The 20047-nt window shown below is 38.5% G+C and overlaps 1 protein-coding gene across 13 annotated transcripts in view; it reads left to right on the top strand.

Moving 5' to 3' along the window:
* PTK2 (protein tyrosine kinase 2) overlaps positions 1-20047 on the top strand; it is a 193984-nt gene that overhangs the window by 134693 nt on the left and 39244 nt on the right. For 4 of the 13 annotated variants that reach the window (XM_042036272.1, XM_042036271.1, XM_042036260.1 and 1 more), the window contains 6 exons: positions 1781-1811; positions 4241-4293; positions 12768-12851; positions 14007-14024; positions 17695-17751; positions 19123-19143. In XM_042036272.1, the coding sequence (XP_041892206.1) occupies positions 1781-1811; positions 4241-4293; positions 12768-12851; positions 14007-14024; positions 17695-17751; positions 19123-19143 (264 nt within the window). The remainder of the gene's footprint in view (positions 1-1780; positions 1812-4240; positions 4294-12767; positions 12852-14006; positions 14025-17694; positions 17752-19122; positions 19144-20047) is intronic. The other 9 variants (XM_042036262.1, XM_042036263.1, XM_042036264.1 and 6 more) reach the window with 5 other exon arrangements.

Genomic DNA, 20047 nt, shown 5'->3' with positions numbered 1-20047 from the left:
AGCTACATATTAAAGAGCAAGGAGAATTATTTTGAATAGCTGCTTATTAATTGTGCATCCATTACCTTGATTTAAAAATACAGAATGATAAGGTTAAATTTACAATTTAATGAAGTTCTTTTAACACAGAGGGAGACTCAATGTTCCACCAGTAACACGTGTGATTAAGCAGCACCATCTAAGCCTTAAATCCGTTGCCAAGTGTAGGAGCAGCGTTGGAATAACCAGCAGTAGCAGCATAACTTGGTGTAAACCAGAACACAGGATGATTTCACAACTAATAACTGCCAGTTGTAGGTGTGACATAGAATTTAAGGTTGAGTGTTCTTCACAGCCCTGGGGAGGTCTGCCTAGCAGTGGGCAGGCCTCTTGTGCCTGTTTCTTCAAACTTGATGTCCAGTTTTCCTCCAGGTTGAATCCTCTCGTGCCCATTACAGTCTCTCTTTTTTGGGTACCTGCACTCCAGTCTTTCATTGCCAGGCTGCACCTTCACGCCATTGGTCTCATATTTGTCACTCCACACTGCCTTGTAGGATCTTTGCCTTTTGTTTCCTTCCCCAAAAGGTATCATTTACGCTAACATACCACAGTACCTTTATCTCGCACCTCCTTATATAATCTTACTGTCCTTGCTCTGCCCCCCAGTTTCAGGTGCTTGCTCTTGTCACTTTGCTGAGCTGCTCCACATCTTCCAAATTGCAGCTTCTGTTTTCCCTTCTTTTCTGCAACTTCCCTTTCAACATCCCCCATCAGACAGATCAAAACAGACTGATGGTGCTGAGCCAAATGGTGCTTTTCTACCTGTAGACAGCAAAAAAATGTACCAAAACAGTGTATTTTGCCACGTTGAGTGTGGCTTTTGGGTATCGAGCATTTCTCTGCTCAGTCCCTTAATACACAAAGCTGAGACTGTCATTTCCATCTATAATTTCTGGAAATTTTAATTTGTGAGAAAAGTGAGAATTTACATGATTTTGTGTAAACAGTGTATGTCATTATTTTCTGCAAGTGTGGCCATTCTCTCAGGTCGCTTTATCAGAGCTACATTGATTTAGAGAGTGAAATATGATTTAATTACCCATCTTCTCTCCCTCTCTGCATACTCCAAATATAGTGAAAAGGTGTTTTGCTAAAGGATTAGTAACTTCCCCACAGGAATACCAAGTGTTTAATCAAATCCAATAGGAAAGAAACCCCTTGAATAGGTACATCCAAGCTTTTATACACATTGCCATTTTCAAAGAAAGACTGGCAAGGATTTGAATATAGTGTACAAAAAGCTGACTTACTCCCTGGCACAAAACATTATTATTCTATAGTCTCAACCCAGTGTGAAATCAATATGATAATATGTGCTTTAATGATTTATTTCAGTTGTCTTACTTGGAAATCCAAGTTGGATTCAATTGTTTTATTTATATGTTAGCACTTAGGACATCTTGGAGATAAAAGAAAAGCATTTCTTACTAGAGAGATGAGATAGTGTCACACCTTCTGCAAGTGATTTATTGGAGTTATTTGTTAAGAATAAAAAAGAGCTTTTATATTCTGTGTATGTTGTTTCCTCAGATGAGAGTTTGCCTAAAGGTCTGTATCAGTGGGTAGAAGGAGTTGTTGATATGCTGCTCTTTATATATGTATAGAGCATTCTTTTGAATCACCTCCGTTTCCCTGAGAGGTTGTGATGATTATTGTTTCAGGCACGTATATATGTCACTTTGAGAGAGGTTATTTGAAAACTTGTAAAAGCTTTAATCCTGTTTTCTTCTTGTTTACACAGAAGGTGAAAGAGCTTTACCATCAATACCAAAGTAAGTTCTGTGCTTTCTTTTCTTATGTATTTAAAAAATTGTTTTGAAAAATAGTGATGCTTTCAGAACTTTCTGCATGTGTCTAACTTTTATTGTTGCTTTTGGATTCCAGGACAAATAGCAGGTAGGGCATAAAAGCCTCACAGCAGTGTTAAACTACAGGGATACCAGAAAGAAAATCTGAGACAAAAAGTGTTTAATGCATCCATCATATTTGACAATAACAAAAGCAGGATGTTTTGGAGAAGACTTGACTGAGATTCAGGCTATTTCTTTTGAGTCCATGAGTAAATTTAGTGTATAGGAGTGATGCTGAACAGTTTGTGAATTGTGGTTTCAATCTGTGAGTCAGTCTGTGGTCATCTTTTTCCTAATTGTCCCCTTTTTGGCTTATGTGAAATACAGAAAGTACTCTTTTTGCTGCTATCATAAATCTGTCATGTGTCCTTCTTTTAATAAAACTTCCATAATGGGGCCAGTTGAAGTTGGGATATAGGTTCAGTGTAATAAAGAATAGCAGTTATTAAATATTCATATTGCATAGTAAATACCTCATTATTATTTTAAATATAGAAAAATTCTTCTCCAATAAAATTGTGGATGCCTAGAAAACACCAATCCTATGTCAGGCAAACAGAGATGCATTTTTTTCCCTGGTTGGTTTTATGGTGATACTTTATTAAAGGTGTGCTGAGACAAGTTACCTGCATCTAATAATTCTTAAAAATTATGCTAAGACACCTCTCTGCATTTTTATTCTTCCCAGACTTAAAGGTAAATAAGAATAAATTTCTGATTTAGCTCTGATTCAGACAATTCCTTCTGTTGTTGGAGTTGTTGGTCTCTAATGTAGGCAAGCCTTTAATCCTTCCTGGTGATTGTCTACTCCCCTGGTGTCAGTGGCTGGGTCTCCATCCTCTCTGGAAGCTATCATGTTTGTCTCACCTTTCCATGGGCAGTTCCTTGTTGTGGCCTCCTAAACTCCAGTCTTTAAAGCAAGACACTTTTTGGATTTTTTTTTCCTTTTTTTGTAATCTGACTGTTCTCAGTGGCCACATCCAAATTGAGTTTAGAGTCATACATCAGCAGTGTCCTCCTGGAATTTTATCAGGTGCTGCCACCCCTGTCCAGTAGCACGAGGTAACTGCTGAAAGACCCAGTGACATTTAGTGGTTGATGGTGTTTTACCTCCTTGTTTTTATTTTGGGACACAGGGGCTGTGCCTGCTTTGACCCAGTCACCTCATTTCTTCCTTTATTTCTGAAGAAGTTCAGAAGTATTTTTATTACTTTCTTAACTACTGGATGGAGCATGGAATACAGTTTGTTCCTGAATTAGTGATTACACACAGGTTCTGCTGCAGCCCTCACTATTAGGCAGCTTTCTCATGCTGTAGAAAGAGAGAAGTTAAAATTCAGGGAAGAAAAGTTGAGGCTGGAAGCAGTAAAATCAGTAAATTTAGTGTGCACTCAAGAAGCAGGAAGACTTCTATTTACTTAAATAGGCACAAGTGAGAAACACAGAATAACATTCTAATTACATAAAGCTTAACCCTTATTTATTTGTAAGGATTTCTGGGGTAAAATAAAGTTTGAAGGAAAAGCTTCTTCTCATTTTTGGAGCAGTTTACCAAAACTAAATTTGTGCACTTGAGTCTGTTTAACAAGAGCACCACACATGCTCTGAGTTTGGCAGCAGAGCTTTTATCAAATACACAAAACTACCAACCAACAGCATCTTGCATCTGGGAAGATTTGCCTTTGACAGATGAAATTCCTGATTTCTGAAGGCATGAAGTGCAGTGCGCTCTTGACCATTGAAAATTTTGGTTATATATGTAAGTGATGAAAAATTGAGACTTCGTTAGAATTTCCTTTTGCACATTTATGTGTCATATAACATATACATAACGTATACATAACATAATGAACATTTATACATAATGCGCAATACATTTACACGTAATGAACAATATATAATATAGACATGACATAGTGAACATTAAAACATAGCTACATTTAAATGCAATTGGTTTTCTTTATTTAGCTGACATGTAAATTAATTCAAAATAGTCCAGGATAAGTAATCTTACAGACAGAAACTCAATTCACACTCTGTTTCCCACAGATCACACAGAAAGTAGAAGCACAGTCAGATTGCACACATCTTGAAAGTGTGCAGTTTAGGTTTTGTGTTTTCCTTCAAATTCACTTGGTTTCTGTGAACCATGCTAATTAAAAACCGCTCTGGCTCCCCCAGACGGGACGAAGTGGTAGATTCCTCTCTGCCTTCTCTCCCCCTCTCATCCTGTGGCTGGGGGAGGTGGCTCAGCCCTGCTAATTACAGTAGGTGCCTGTTGGGATGAATTCCCAGTGTTAGTGCCTGTGAAGAATGTACAGCATTCAGCGCTTCCAACCTCTGTTTTCCAGGCTGGCCAACAATGAGAAGCAAGGAGTGAGGTCTCACACAGTCTCTGTGTCAGGTAAGGCTCATCCAAACTCAGGACCCGAGTTCAGTTCTGGAGCTGGCAGATGTGCAGGCAGCTTTTCCACTCGCTGCTGCTCCAGGGCTACTGACTGCTGCAAACTGGAGCTGTGCTGCCTTCGTAGAGCAGTTTCTAAAGAGAAACTTTTATGCAACAGCCACATCTGTGCAGTTACTTCAAAGCCAGGCTGCTTGTCAGTATTTCCACTTAACTTTGTGATGAAGTAGAATGTCGTCGGCTAGAAGTGAAATTACCTGAGTATGTGCTAATTGTGAAGGAGCAGCTTTGAAAAGGGAAAATATGCAATTAAATATTAATCGTTGCTTTACAGAAAGGAGAAACTTAATAGCTGTTTTTCTGTAGCTGTTTAGATAAAAGCATTTAAGTTTTGCTATTGAAAATGACAAGTTAATTGAAGGATGGGTATGTGAGGTAATACGTGTTATTTCTGTACCTTATAGGCTTCTAAGATTTCTCTAAGTTACTGTGGGGTTTTTTTTATGCTTGAGGGAGAACATTTTTCTGTTACAGAATCTTAAATAATTTTGAAGGATTGATTCAGTGTCTTAGTAGGAAACTGTATTTCTAAATGGGTATACAAGGGGTATATAAGGGGACTTTAATGCAAAAATGTTTCTATATTATGATCTATTCCTATAGGTTTCTAGTATTTGGCCACAAACTTGAGGAACCAATACTGTGACTCAGTGGATTTCCCACCCCTGACTTAGAGGGAGGCTTCAGCCCCACTTTAACATTTACATGTGCACTCAGTGGCAAACACTCAAAGCCCCAACACATTTCATACAATAAGGAGGAAAGACATGTAGACATTTGACTAATTTCCTGCTTCTCAGATTCCCTTTCCCACCCTTTCCCACTTTTAAAAGGTGTTTCAGATTGACTCCTTGGCATAGGAAGCTCAAGTAAACAGACATGGCAAGAAAATAGGTGAGAGGGTCTGGAGTTAAAATGAGGATAAAGCTGTAGTGGGGTCATAGAGCTTCACCAGTTACTGTGGCCTCTTGGAGTCAAATAGCAGCTCTTCTTCCTTCAGTGCCTGTCAAGCAAGTATGGTAAATCAGGTAGATAAGAATAAAGCATGGGCAGCATGTTCTCTTTTGATTCTTATATATGTGGCTCATTTTAGCTGTTAAAAATGTGGAAATTTCTGAAGTGATTAACACTGTGCTTTTAATTATTCCACTCACCCTCAAAAAGGCTGATCTTCAGGATGAAAACATCATACTGTCTGCAGCCTCAAATTTTCACTCCCTCAGTTTTTCTGAGAATGCTGATAATACTTCTAATAATAAAACCAGTAATAAATGCTGACTTCACAATCGTTTCTTGTTGTCACTCTGACTTTACAAATTTAGGTATCTTCTGCTGATGTTCTCTGCCATTTCAGAGCACAAACACTTCTCTTTTAAAGCAGCATTTTGAAATTAGTATAGGGAAATCAGTTAGAATACCCCAGCTCTGGCATTCAGGGCATCACATGAAGGTGGACGAGGGGGAAATGAGAGCTTTGCTGTAGCACCACAGAAGAAGCAGAAGTTGCAGTGCTGGAGGTGAGCTGGTTGGTCAGGTGAATGTCAGGGACACTGAGCTGCAAAGCTGGCTCCTGTTAGCAGTGCAGTAAAATTAAACCAGAAAATACCATTCTCATTCTTGCCAATATCAAAATCAGAACCAATTAGGTATTAATTCTTGTGTTGTAGAAATGTTTTATATCTTTCCACAATAAAATTACTGTGCTTGATGCTTGTTTTTATACCATGTTACAAACCACTGGAAACACTAATAATGCTGGAATGGTTCAAACCAGTGCATTTAATATTCAATCTCAAGGGTTTGTTCTTTTTGTAATATAATGACAAAGAACATAAATACCTTTTTTGTTGTTGGGTTTTTTCCCCTCAAATTTATTTGAAATACATGGAGTATGTCATTGTATTAAATTTAAACCAGAGGCAGATTGCTGAGATTAACTCACATGACAGGGGTTATTCTCAGGAGCTGCTTTCTCTAAGAATCTCTTGAATCCCCAGAGGAATCAGTTTGCTATAAATGAAGTAATACTTGATGTAGATGTGGAGAAGTGTCACTCCTGTTGTCAGATGGAACTGATCCATCAGTGTGGAACAAAGGAGGCACCAGCCGTGCACGGTGCTCAGCTCAGCCCAGTCCCAGGTCAGCAGAGCCTGAGAGCAGCCAGGGCAGAGCCAGCCGTGGGGGTGCTGCCGTGGGGTGCAAAACAGGAGCTTTTCTCTGGTGACATTGCAGTGGCTCAGAGCCAAAGGTTTCAGATAAGATGAGCTTTTGTAACTCTCTGACATCTGTTAACTGCTCCACGCCTTCGATGGTTTAAATCGTAAATTAATTCTGCTGTTTGATTTCACTGACATCACTCCCCTTTTTTTAGACCTCTCCTGATGCTGAAGATAAATAGCAAAAATCTAAAATAAAGATTCAGCAAAAAAATTAAGAAGTCAGGTATATTTATAGTATTAACACACTTAGTTCGAAAGGGAAGTTTTACAGTGAGTTCCTCGCCACAGTTTGGGGAAACCAGCAATATCCAAACCCAGTGTAAAACATGATTTGTTGGTCTGAAAGTTCAGGTATTTGTCTGAAGCTTTGCAGGTTTAGAAAGGAACCTGTTAGTGAAAGACACCTTGTCTTTTTGTAATATTTATTAACATACCTTGGAATATTTCTTGTCTAGCGAAGTAAAAACTTGGGCTTTTCCAAGTGCTCCAATATTCCAAAGCACACAATGATAGAAGGTTTGTAAATCCTCTTGATTTTTTTTTTTTCCCTTCTCTAAATAAAGGCCTTTTCAAGCTAGTGAAGGATGAAGTTGGTTTCAGGAATCCAAAGCAGCAAATTTCTGGATCTGGGAATCTGTGTGTCACCGAACCAGGTTTCACCACACACCTTCTGCTGCTTCTGTTTCTTCTGATGTTGTCTACCTTGCTTCCTCAAATTCTCTGTTCCTGCGGTGGACACTGTGTGCATCTGAGATGCCTGCCAGATTTCCCCTCTTTTTAAAAGCATATTTGTGTGGGTATAACATTATAAGTAACTACAAATAAGCTAAATTAAATTAGTTGGATTTTAGATTTCTTTGGTAGTCATCTGATGTTTTGGCTGAAGCTGCTGTGATTCACCAGAAACAATGCATGTTTTTAGCTAATAAGTAATTGCAGCTTTTACCTCCTTCTCCCTCTGCATCTGTCTTAACATTAAAAAAAAGTTCTTTGTACTGAGCCATGAGTGTACACTCAGGAAATGGTAAGGCTAAACGATTTGCTCTGTGCAAATAGTATATCAAATGTGTAAAAAGCAGCACACCAGTTAACTGTAATTTTATTGACTGTATTTCCACTGTTTGGCTTGGAGACACCTTATTAAAATGCTCTGCTCTAGTCTAAAGGAACTTACTTTGGCCAGCAGTTTGTTTTTAAATAGCAAACATTAACCTTGGTAAGGTGATCTTATATTTCCAGATACACATATTTCCAAAAATAATAACTTACCCGGTCAATTATATATTACAAAAAGTTCTTCATAAAATGAAATCAGTACAGCAGTAGCTGCTTTCTCTCTTTTTACATAAATTCCTTCTGACACAGTTCTTTGGTTTCTTCTGCCCTTTCTGTGCTTATGTAAATATGACTAGGAAGAATAAATATGCTTTTGCATCCCTTGGCTAATCGCTGTGCCTCCTTTGCCCTAGAGAATTAATGAATTTTTTTAATCCTAGCTCAAATGCTACTTTCCATGCAGTGCCACAGAATATGACATTTCAGGCCTGTGTGTTTCAGTGAGCATTGAACAAGCAGAGTATTGAACAAGTCTTGGCAGGTTCGTAGCAGTGCTGGGTTGATGGTTGGACTCAATGATCTTAAGGGTCTATTTCAGCCTAAAGGCTCCTGTGATTCTAAGCAGCCCCTCCTGGCATTCGGATATTCAGGTACTGTTATAAAATGATGTTTTTGTGGGGCGGGAGCTGTGAGTGGGAAGGTGGCAGGAAGGGAGAGATCAGCTCAGTAGCCAGCACAAGGAATGTGTCTGAAAGGGCTTTTAGGATGTGCCACAGGGTTAGTCCTGGTTAAAGCAGGTGCTGATTTTACAACTTTAGTATGGGCTTATTTGGTGAAGGAAATTAAAAGGTCTCTGAAAATATGGTCCCTGTTTCAGCTGATAAAGTGTTCAAGGCACCTGAGTAGCAAACCCCAGGACACATACCTTGAAGAGGGAACTAGGTGTATTAAAGAGAAACTGGGTTGTTATTCTGTTGCCCAGCTGGTGCAGCTGCTGTGACTAACATAAGCAACATTTTAAACTCAAAGGGGCATAGCTCTAAGTGCATCATGAAATGATGGTAGGAGTTTCTAACAATTCTAGTTGTGCCATTGCCTCTCTATCCCATGGTTAAGATATATTCAGTAACATGCCCCATGAAGGAGAAATTTGATCTCTTGGAACAAGTTTCTGTATAGGAGCTGAAGGATTTTAATATCCTGAAAGAGGGGCTTCTCATCAAATGTCCTGGTTCTGCTTTAAAATCACAAATTTGTAACATTATATTGTTGCACTTAAATCACACTGTGATTAACTCTTGATCCTGGCAGTGAAGTGAGAGTTCTTCTCTAAGGTGCTGCTTAGGAGCAGATCCTGTTTGAAGGAGCTGCCAGTTTAGTAATGCCATTCAGCTGAAATTTCAGTTTGAATGGAAAAAAAATCCTGTTTTGAAGGAGGTAAGCCTGATTTAAGTGAGATTTTATCATGCAGAAAAAAACCTCTGTGGTATAGTTTGCGAGTAAAAGAGACTTTCAGGAGGTTTCCTGTAAAGCAGAAGCCAAATGTGAAAACACAACAAACAGGAGAGGAAAAAAAAAATCTGTTCACCTGATGTCAGTGTTACACCACTTCAAAGTGCTCTGAATGAAGGAGATGTTGGCATGTGAAAGGACCTGTCTGTCCCAGGGGTGAGGCTGATCAGCAGCAAAGCTGTGAGCAGGGTGGAAAGACAAATACAATTTTATTGAATCACTTCTGCTTGCAGAGCACAGTGCAAGCTCTGTGTCGCGATTCCTGTGCTCCAGATAAAGGTCTGCCCTGTGCCCAGGTCTAAAAGAGTTTCTTGTGTAGGACTTCTATTACTTAGTTCCCTTTGAGTTAGTTGGTGTGGAAAAAAAGTGTCCTTTGCTTGAGGTTGAAAAATTGGCACTTTTTTAATGTCCGTTTTCTCAAGACACTCTAAAAGCTGAGAAGTGTAAGTAAATTTTTAGATGAAAAAATGTATCTTGAACACTTAGGACTGTGTCACAGCTCAGCTGTGTTGTACTCCACAGCTCACTTCTGAAAAGAAAGACTGAGAGTCTTGCCATAAATTACATAGTTACAAATTCAAATTAAGTAGTTATTAAGTAATTTGAGGAATATAAAGACTTTGTTAGAGCTGTAGCTCTGCCATATGGTCCCAGCACGGGGAGACATTCAAGCTTAAGGTTTACTGCAGATTAATTTTACAAACCTTGAGCAAGTCATTAGTCTCCAGGTTCATGGAGGAGGGAGTTGCTTCTTAACTCACCCAGCTATTTCACTGATTAATATGATAATACAGTTGAAAATGCCCTTAATGCTAATAAATTGCAGTATTTCAAATTCCCATGACAGTTGAATAGACTGGTGCTGTTACTTTTTTATTCTGACTAAAAGGCTTCTTTTCATGCTTAAAAAGACCAGAATGAATTGTGGTAACATTCTAAAGAGATTTCTTCCATATCGGTGTACAGGAAGTTCCTGCATTGATTCCATCAGCCTGTGGTGCTGGTTAAGGAGTTCTTACTCTCCTGTGCTCCTCATTTGTGAGCCTCTCATTGCATTTGAGCAGACACTTCTGCTTTGCAAAGAGTGGCAGTGTAGTGTGGCTGGAGAAATGTTCCATGCAGGTTTGGGGGTTTGTTGTTTGTGTAGAAACATATTTGATGTGACAACCCCATAGTGCTCATTTTAGTTCAAAAGCTCAAAAATCAATAGATTTATTCTTTCTGCAGGTTTTTTTTCCAGAGTTTTTCCTTAGACTGGTTTAAGAATGTACAACCAAAGTAGAATGGGATATTATCAGGTTCAGCCTTCCAGTATTTGCTATCGGCTCATACAAGGAGCTCCAGTAGGAACTGTCCTGTAAACAAAGGGCAGTAAAAGCCTGGTTTCTTTCTTTCTAACATAGTTACTGCATAGCAAGTGATTTTTGCCTTATTTTTGCCTTTTTTTTTTTTTTAACACAATAATTTTAGTGAATACTGAGTAGAAGAACTAAATAAGTAAAGAAGTCCTGTGCAGTTTTCAGCAGCATTCTTGAGCACCAGTGATGTCCCAGCTGGAAGCTGGTGAGGAATGGTGGAAATCCTTCTTAGTAGTATTCATTTCATTAAGGTATTTTCTAGACTTCTGGGAAAGTGATGGAGCTTCTGTTTTTAAAAATTTAAAATCAACTCATTCAAATCAACTTTCTTCTGTAGCTAGACTTGCAGATGTGGTAAGTTTAAGACATCTTCATTTAAAGCATCTTCCATTCAGTGTGACAAAATAGTTGAACAAACTTCAGACAGTAAATCATAAAGGCAGAGTTTGAAAGGCAAGGGAGGAGTAAGACCATCACATCACAGGGCATCAGGGCATGCACATGAGGAATTAAAAACACCTTTGCCTTTGCAGTGTTCCCTTCATTTGAAATAGGTTAGTCAGGTTTCAGCAGCTTCTGCCAGCCACCTGTCAGTGTGAGGGTGAGCAGCATTTCAGCACTTCAGGCTTAAATTAGCTCTGTAGCCTGAGCAGGCAGGTCAGGAGTTGAAACATCTCTTTCCTTTTAGATGGCTTGCAGTGACTCTATACCTGTTCTTCTGTTTCAGTACAGAGTGTTGGGTTCCCTCATTCTCATGTCAACACCTTTTCAGTAGTTACTTAAACTAGGTGCAGTATTTTTTCCTTTTCTTTCGTAGTATATCGGAAGCTTTTTTTGAGTGTTACCTGAGGCTTGTGCTAGAATGACAGTGCTGAAAATTGTCTGTCGTGATGTTAGGAAGAGAAGTCCCTTTGGGAGTATCAAGGGGGAGAACTCAGACTGTTCCCCCTTAAATTGTCTTAAACCAAGACAAATGGAAGTACTGATACACTGAGTCAAGCATTTTGCCCTCTCCTTGCACCTCTTTCAGTTTTTAACACTGAATCTGATTAATGTTCTGTCTTTCTTTCTGATATGAGCATTTTCCCACTAGATTAATGAATCCTGTTTGCTCCATCACCCAGCAGTTTTTATGATGTTTTTGTTGGTTGTTGAAGTTTTTTTATTAAAATGTAATTCTCCTTTTCTACCTTTCCTGCACTCTTCCCACCACTGACTGGTTCACTGTCCCAGTAGCTGCTGCTGTGGTACTGGGCTTCTCTTTTAACACCTGAACCCCCAGCCTGTGTAACTCCAAGTGGCTGGACCTCACTCTTGAGTTTTGGCTGTGAAGAGCTACCAGCAGCAGGATACAGGTTTTTTATTTAATTGGCTTTTTAAACCACTTCTCACATTTCCTTAGAGAGAGGAAAAAGGAGGAAGCAGAGAGGAGCAAACAGGTAACAAGAGAAATAAAAGGAGCAGGTATCCTGAGGTGCTGAGTGTCATCTTGTGTCCTTTCTCACCTCATGGAATCAGTTGTGGCTTCTTTGTATTTTTTCCTACTCCACTATTTCCCTCGTCCTGATAAGCGTTCCTGATAAGCACTTTGCTAAAAAATGCAGTGGGGTGACTGGGAAAGGGGGCAGTGAGGACAGTGCTGTGGGGTGTTCACCCAGAGATCCTTGCAGAGCTAGAATATCCATTGGCAAGGCAGGTCTGCACTGGAAATAAGACACCAGTGGCAGATTTGAGATCATAAAATCTGTCAGTGCTGTATTTCAGGAGATAGAGAAACCATGTTTTTTCTTGTTCTGTGTAACCCTGCTATGTGAAATACTTCCTTTGTGTTGTTTTAAGGGTTCAGGTAGTCAATACATACATGTTTAAGTCCGGTGGCTGCCACTTGAACTGGAATATAGCTGTAACACCATCTGACAGAATTTAGATGGGAACCTTGGAAAAGCAGGTTGCATTTCTGGGGTAGACAATATTCTTTGTGTTGTTGATGAATGGTCTTCATAGTTGACAAAAGCTGACTTTTTAATGGGTTCTAGTCTCACTTTTAAAAACTGAAATATGAATTACTGTAGAAAGGAATTTGAAGGAAAATACCAAAAATGCTTTAGAGTTTCAGCAACCTTCGTATTTTCATTTGGGTATACAGAATTGTAATGTAAACCTTTATGTTTGTTCATTGTAGATGTTCTCTTCAGTCTCTTCTCTTTTATTTCCAAATAATTTGTTTCTGTTTTTTTTTTCTCTTTCCTTTTCTTGCCTCTTTGTAAAGGAGTCAATCACTGTCAGCATAAAGTAAAGAAAGCTAGACGCTTTCTGCCTTTCGTCTTCTGTGCCCATGAGTCGCCGCCCAAGGGTACTGCTCTGCTCTTTGTCTAGGCTGCCTTATTAACCCAAAAGCTGGATATACTAACTCAGTTACTGTTTGTAAACTACTTTAGCCTCCGGTAAACAGAGTTCCAAGAATAATTTCCTTATGTTTTCCTCCTGTTGGATTGGATTTGTGTGCAGCATCACCAGCTTGCTGGTCCCCGTTTTTATGGGGAACTTGTTTTCGAGCATCATATGCTACAATGACAAATATAATAAATTATTTTCTTTGTTTAGTTACGCAGCCCTTGTCTGCTGTCTTTTTTTTTGTTAATATATTTTGACTTCATTCTTGGACCCCTGATACAGCATGCTTATGGATGAAACAGAATAGCAACAATAAGCATCAGCTGAGATCACTTTGAACTAAACACAGAATACAGTGATGCTTTTGGCTGCGTACTGGTCCAACCCTGGTCTGGACCAGTTTGGCTTTATTAGGGGTAAGAAGAATTTCCTATTATCTATAAAATCTGTCTAAAATACTTGCCTTAGCTTGTGCTGTGGAGTTTGGTGTGCGGTAGGGCTGCTGCAGTACACGTGGAATCCAGTGTCTGTTTGAAATCTTCCTTGTAGATTTGCTCCCTTTCCCATAGTTTAAATTTCAGCCTTGTACAACTGCACAATGCTCTGTGTCATTAAAACTTAGATGGTTCCATTTCTTACTCATGTCTTGGTGATGTCTCAGGAGTGCATTTCTTCTGGGAGGGTCAACACCAACTCTGCTTATCCAAAGTCCTCAGTGTATGTGCAGAGTCAAGTTCAGCCAACTCATACGGCTGTAGGAGAACTGCTTTAAAGTATTGAATAAACCTAGAAATTGACTTTTCTTAGCAATGCATTAAAATAACTAGTTCCAGTTCCAAATTTAATTTTTGGGTACCTTTGTGTTTGAGAGTCATTAACTCTGTTTCATCATAAAAGCTTCTTAGAGTGTGTCTCTGTCCCTTGGGTTTTAGGTGAGAAGTCTTAAATTCTGCTACTTTTCTGGTTTCTCTTGAGTCAGGTATATAAGATAACTACAGTCTGAATACTTTTGGATTACTCATGAACTTAATAGTGTATTTTCCCCTCCCCCTTCTCTGTCCCCTCTCTCTCCCCCTCTTTTTTCTCTCTCCTTGCATGCCACCTGGATCTGCAGATGAAATTAGTGGGGACGGTAATATGTTTTCTAGTCTGTGTGTTACTAACGTGCAATATGCAACTCTTATCTCCATATACCACTTAATGCACTTTTCAGTAATACATTTTATACAGCTTTTAATGTTAAAAAGTGGTCTGCTTTGGGTATTAGATGATAAATACTGTACTTTACAGGCTGTGCAACTAATGCTTTCTGCTAAGCTGGAATTGGAAAAGGAAAAATTCTATTTCAAACACACAAGGATGTGGTGGTGCATGTGTTTGCAATGAGACTTGTGGCATGATGCAAAGGTTTAGAGGTTTGCAAGAGTGTCCAGTTTGATTAAAATGGTTATATCATCATTAATTTGGTCAGTTGGTGAGATCAGTGGATGTAACACCTGAGAAATGAGTCTACTGAGTAATGCTTTAAAGGCATCAAAGTGCTCCTTGCATTAAAAGAATCTGTACAAGATAGATTAATGCAGATAGAATACATGAATATGAACCAGGTTTCAGCTATTCAAACTAATTATTTTAAAGACAGATTTTAATGTTTGGGGTTAAAAAAACTTTGAAACTTACTACAGAATATTTGACTGCTGCAGGCTTCGTAAGTCTTTTTTCCTCTGAAATCAAGTTGGGTTTTGTTTTTATAAAAGAGATTTTTAGCTATTTTTCTAAAGGATTCCATCTGATGTTGGGAAAGAATCAAACTGCTGCTACTGATAGCATATGTATCTTTATTCTTCTAAGTAGGAGGCACTAAAAGGGCATAAAAGCAATATGCAAAAGAGGGCGATAAGAGGAAATAGAGATCACGTCTTGTGACCTTCCTTTCAGTAAAATATGAAGGGGGTATATTAACTTTTCATCTCCTTTCCTTCAGATATAAACTAAATATTAAACCACATAGTTTCCTTTCTTTTCTTAAACATCAAAAGGACATTTTTTGTGTCATAAATTTAAAAATTTTATTTCAGATACTACCCCTACATAGCTTTTTACTGGAACTTACCTTCTTTTATAAATTACAAGCTTTGATAAATAGGAAAAATGATAAAAAAGGGAAGTTCAAAAGTGTGGTTAAGGTCATGGATTAGCTATTATGGGTTTAATAGCCTAGGATGTTTCTCCCTACAGTTCAATAAATGCATTCAGACTTAGTAAAGCTCAAATTGGCTCATTCATGTGTGTGACCACCAGTACCTTTTCCTGAAAGCAACTGTTCATTTTGCCATCTCCAAGAATCATAACAAGTGATGGTGCTGGGTTTAAAAATCCAGGAGGACAGCAGTGATGAGCCCTGTTGTTAAATCTGAGTTTTTCTAGACTTGCCAAGGACATCTGGAATTGCTGCTTCATTGGGAGTTTTCAGCTGTTGGGAGTGCTGTAACACATCCTCCTTTGTGGAGCAGCCTGGAGAGCCTTGCCCAGCTCAGTTTTGCTTTAGGCTCCGTGTAGGTTCTGGAGTATCTCTAAGCAGACACAGTTCTGGATTTAGGAGAACTGGTTAGAGTCTCAGTCTATGATTAATCCTGGGCTCAAGCCCCTCTGTGAGGGGGGTCAATTCTCTTTAATTCAGAACACTTTGAGTCTATCAGTGTGGATGCCTTGACTGAATTTTCCTCTTAATTCCCAGACACAGTGCCAGACATATAAATGAATTAATTTTTTATATATTCCTCTCCAGAGTGCTAAATGTGGAACAAGAAATATTTGTGTAGTGAATTGTGTACATTTAATTTATTTGGCTTGATTATAAAGACACTTCTGGTTTCATGATGGCTTTGGGCAATGTATCAAAACCATGTAAAGTGCTCTGTGCTGTTCTGAGAATGCTTTTAGTATGAATTAACTCATTAATTTAAAACAGAGAGATGAACAAGCCCTGCCATTGATCACATTCTGAAAGCACTGTTCTGTAACCTACTGTGACAAGCGTGCGGGTTTTTTTAAGTGGCACCAGTTCTGGTTTCCAAACTTTGAAAATTTTTCTTAAGTATGCTTAAAATAGCTTTCATCCAGCCCATTTTTCAACATAGATAAAGAACTTTCTGATACTCTCAACAAAATCCTATCACAATATTAGAAGGAAGTAGAGTGATTTATCCCCATCATGTTGGGGATTTTTTTTTAAAGCTTATTTTTACAAAAAACATTAGTTTATAATGTAGGGAAGAAAATATAATACCAAGAAAGAGATAAGTGCCTCTGGAGCGTGCTGCCTGTTCGGAATTGTGCACTGTCTTTATAATTTACTGCATTTTTATTAGGTGACTTGTGTTTTGCTATGTCCCAAATAGAAATTGCTGAGCAAAAATTTAACTAACATGAAATTTCCCAGTTCTGCTTTTACAACACCTGGCATATTCCTACAGGAGTTCAAAAGAAAAACCAGCTTTAATTTTATTTAAGTAGTAAAAAACTAGGATCATAAAATTGCACTAACTCCCTGAAGTGTGTTGAACTTCAAAGGTTATAGGCAGCCTGTAGTTTCCTGATCATTGAATATTCAGTTTGCCTGAAAACTGAGCCTCTTGCTTATCTGTGTGTGTAGTGTTGATGAGCCTTGCTCTGGTGTCAGGGTTGGCTTGAGCTGAGGGACCATCCCATCCTTTTTCCCACTCACTGTAACTTTGTCCCAGTCCAAGCCATGGGTCTAGAAACGATGCCAGGGAGCTGTAGGGATGTATCCATATGCTCCAGGGCAGATGGGGGAAAAGGGGGAGGAAATAATGGCTTCCAGAGGCTTTCCAGTGTGTGATCACCTGAAACCAACCACGAAAACTAGGGTTGAAATTACTCAGTTTTGAGAACTTCTCTTTGCATTTGAAGTTGGTGAGTAGAATTTGACAGCCTTGAAGTAAAAAATGAACCCACTGTTGTGGACTGGCTTTAAAACCCCTGGAGGAATTGATCTGACCTTTAGGAAATGACCTGCACACACACTGGAAGTTCTTTAGGGCAAGAACCTTCTGATGTGACTTGACACCATTTAAACCATTTTGAGAACAGATGATGTAAAAGTTGCAAGTTTTAAACAGAGGAAGAAGTGCACTGTCATTTTTCTGATAATTTTGGGAAGTTGTTTCCAAAACCTGTCCATGAAATCTTGATTCTTGACAGCAAAACTAGTGGTGAATCTCCACTAAACAAGTAAAATTGCAAGACAAATGGTTGTGAGAGTGTGGCTTTAAAAGGTCTTTGTGCTCTAGAAGACTCTGGGGTAAATAACTCACCTGGCCACACTGACAGTAAGGGGATGCTGCCCTGGAACATCATTGGTGTCTTCTGCCTGTTTGATGTAAAAAATAGCAAACTGTTATTCACACTTTATTGAAGGTAAAGCAATTTAACTCATTAATAATTTTTTCTTCTTACTGCAATGGAATTCGCTGTTAGAAAGATTCTAAGTCAACAGTTTAGATGGGTCCCAATTGCAAAACTTGAACTTTTTTGAATACAAATGAATCTCCCTTTTCTTCTTTTTTGAGTGTATCTATGTGATGTAATAAAATTGGTGCTGAGATCATTATCATACCATGAATTATGCATGAGCAAGTTTTAGTCATGCTGTCTTAAATGTGACCCAGCAATGCTGAACTTGGGGGTTGGGACATATCAGCCTTGATAAATTGGAGATGTTGTTCTGGAGAATTGTTTTCATCTGCTTTTCCCAAAACTCTTCAATTCCTCCTTTGCAGAGACTGATGACTATGCAGAGATTATAGATGAAGAAGACACTTACACAATGCCCTCAAGTAAGTGCCGTGGTTAACTTGGGAACTTTCCTATCCAAAAGCTTCCTTGGTTTAGCAGGGACTGAAATATTTCAGCCTTATTTAATAAATGTGCAAACAAAATGTTCTGGTTTCCTGCTATCTGTGATTTCACAGTGAAATTCTTTTTTTATCACAAAATGTGGATTTTTTTTGATTGTGATGCTGAACATAACACTTAAAGATTGGATAAGATCTCTGTGATAAGAGCAAACAATGTGGCAAGCTCTGTGCATTGCTGTTTGGCTGTATCTCACCTTGCTCTGTGACAGACATGGCACTCTCCAATTCGATGAGAGAGGAAAACTCAACTGTACCACATGCAATTTTGTTAAAGATGAAAGACTTGGGGAACAAAAACAAAAATTCAAAGTTCTGCTGAGTCTTCATCTTTGAAGTAAAAGCAGTGGTGCTGTAGCCACCACAAGGATTTTGTGTTACAGCCTGTCTGAATTGTGATACAATCCTAAACCGTCAACGCCAGTTCATTTAACGTGAAAGTCCAATACTCTGATTTTAAAAGCTGCATCTGGGAAATTCCAGTTGCATTTGGGCAACCAAGGATTTCTCTGGAAGCAGACAATCCATTGATGCAGAATCCTGCCAAAACATTGGGTTTGGTCAGTGTGAGAGGGGAGGATGGTGCTGAGCTGGGGGCACATTCTGCTGAGGGACCGTGAACTTACACGGATTTCTGAGCACACCATGGGGCAGAATGTTTCATGATCACTTCAATGTTCACAGCATCGTTTCCACTACTGTGGAAAATCTTTGAAAAGCAAGAATATATGTTTTGAAACACATATATATATTTGAACATCAGTATTTGAAAAGCAAGAATATATGTTTTCCAGAAATAAACAGAGCATTTTTACTGTCTTGCAGCTAAGTTACTATATGATTCTATTAGCATCATTTCAGGATCAAAACATACTGTGATAAATTACATCCTTTATTTTGGTAAACAGATTCACTTTATGTAATTTATTCCCCCCCCCCCCCCCCCAATCTTTTTATTTAAATTCTCATGGAAGTAATTACTTGTGGGCCCAGCCCTGGATGTGCTGAACACTTGAATATGGCTTCAATGCAAAACCCAGGAGATGGGCTGTGGAGGGAAATTTCATTAAATGCTTTGCTGGATTGAAGGGGACTCAAGTGTTCAGCTCCCAAAGGACTGAGTCAGTAAAGATCACAAGAACAGACCTCTGACTTTTGCTAATGTAAACTTAAAATTGCATCAGTATATTTTGTCTTTTTTTTTTTTTTTTATGTTAAAAATGTTTGTCCTGTTTTGATTTTAAGAAGCTCTGTCTAAGTAAGCATTTGATTTTTCTCTTAATTGCACTGCAGAAAGCTATGGAATAGATGAAGGTAACAGGAGACCCTTTACCCATCCCTGTATGCTTGCAGTTTGGAATGATGTGGAATTTTTAAGCTTACTATTCACTTTCATTTAATAAACATTATTTATTTATAGTTAAACCAGTTAGCTTTGGGATTTTAAAGAGGAAAATGCAGTAATTAAAAAAAGAGATGAAAAAGGCATCACCTTGTTAGCCAGCTCTAGATAACATTACTTCTGTAGTGTTAATGATGTCAAAGTCAAGGTTATGAAGTGCTAAGCTGGTTGGTTATATTTTTTTATCTGAATGATGCAAGTGGAGATGAAAACATATACTGTGCATGCTTTTCTGCTATTCCTGAAATATTTTTTCATGTCTGCTAGAAATTTAATTGCAAATGAAATCATTCAATTGCAATTGATTAAATGTTTTGCTGAAGTACTGAGCCATTTTTATCAGTAATATTCTCAGCCTGTTAAACCATGACATTAACAAAATTGCATAAGGCCACCAAACATCTCAATTCCACTTCAGTTGCACACTGGCAGAGGTGTAGTGCACTCAAAATTTCAGTCTTTCATTTTATTCTTATTTGCCATGCTCTTGTTCCTGTATTTTTTTTCTTGCAGTTACCTCTTTAAAAGTTCTCTGGGCTCTTTTGATGGTTCCAAAATCTAAAATACCACATGGTGGAGTTCTCTTAAACAGCCAAAGGGATGTGTGCTGAGGCTGTGTCTTTGGTGTTGCCCTGAACTGTTCGTGTGCTTTGTCTTTCACCAGCTGTAATTAAAAAGGATTTAATTACGTTAATTGCACTGAAATAAGTGCATAGTTAATTTAACAATGTTGATTTCACAGTTCCTTTCCCGTTGCTTTGGTTCAAACTTCTAAGAGGTTTGAGAGGTCTCCACTGTGTGTGTGCAGCATCTCTA

This window comes from Corvus kubaryi, unplaced genomic scaffold (genome assembly GCF_017639235.1).
Source record: "Corvus kubaryi isolate FWS band 111438036 unplaced genomic scaffold, C.kubaryi_AGA036_p1.0 37385, whole genome shotgun sequence".
Lineage (NCBI taxonomy): Eukaryota > Metazoa > Chordata > Aves > Passeriformes > Corvidae > Corvus > Corvus kubaryi.
Note: the sequence above shows the minus strand (reverse complement) of the source record. Positions and strands in the feature narration are given on the sequence as shown.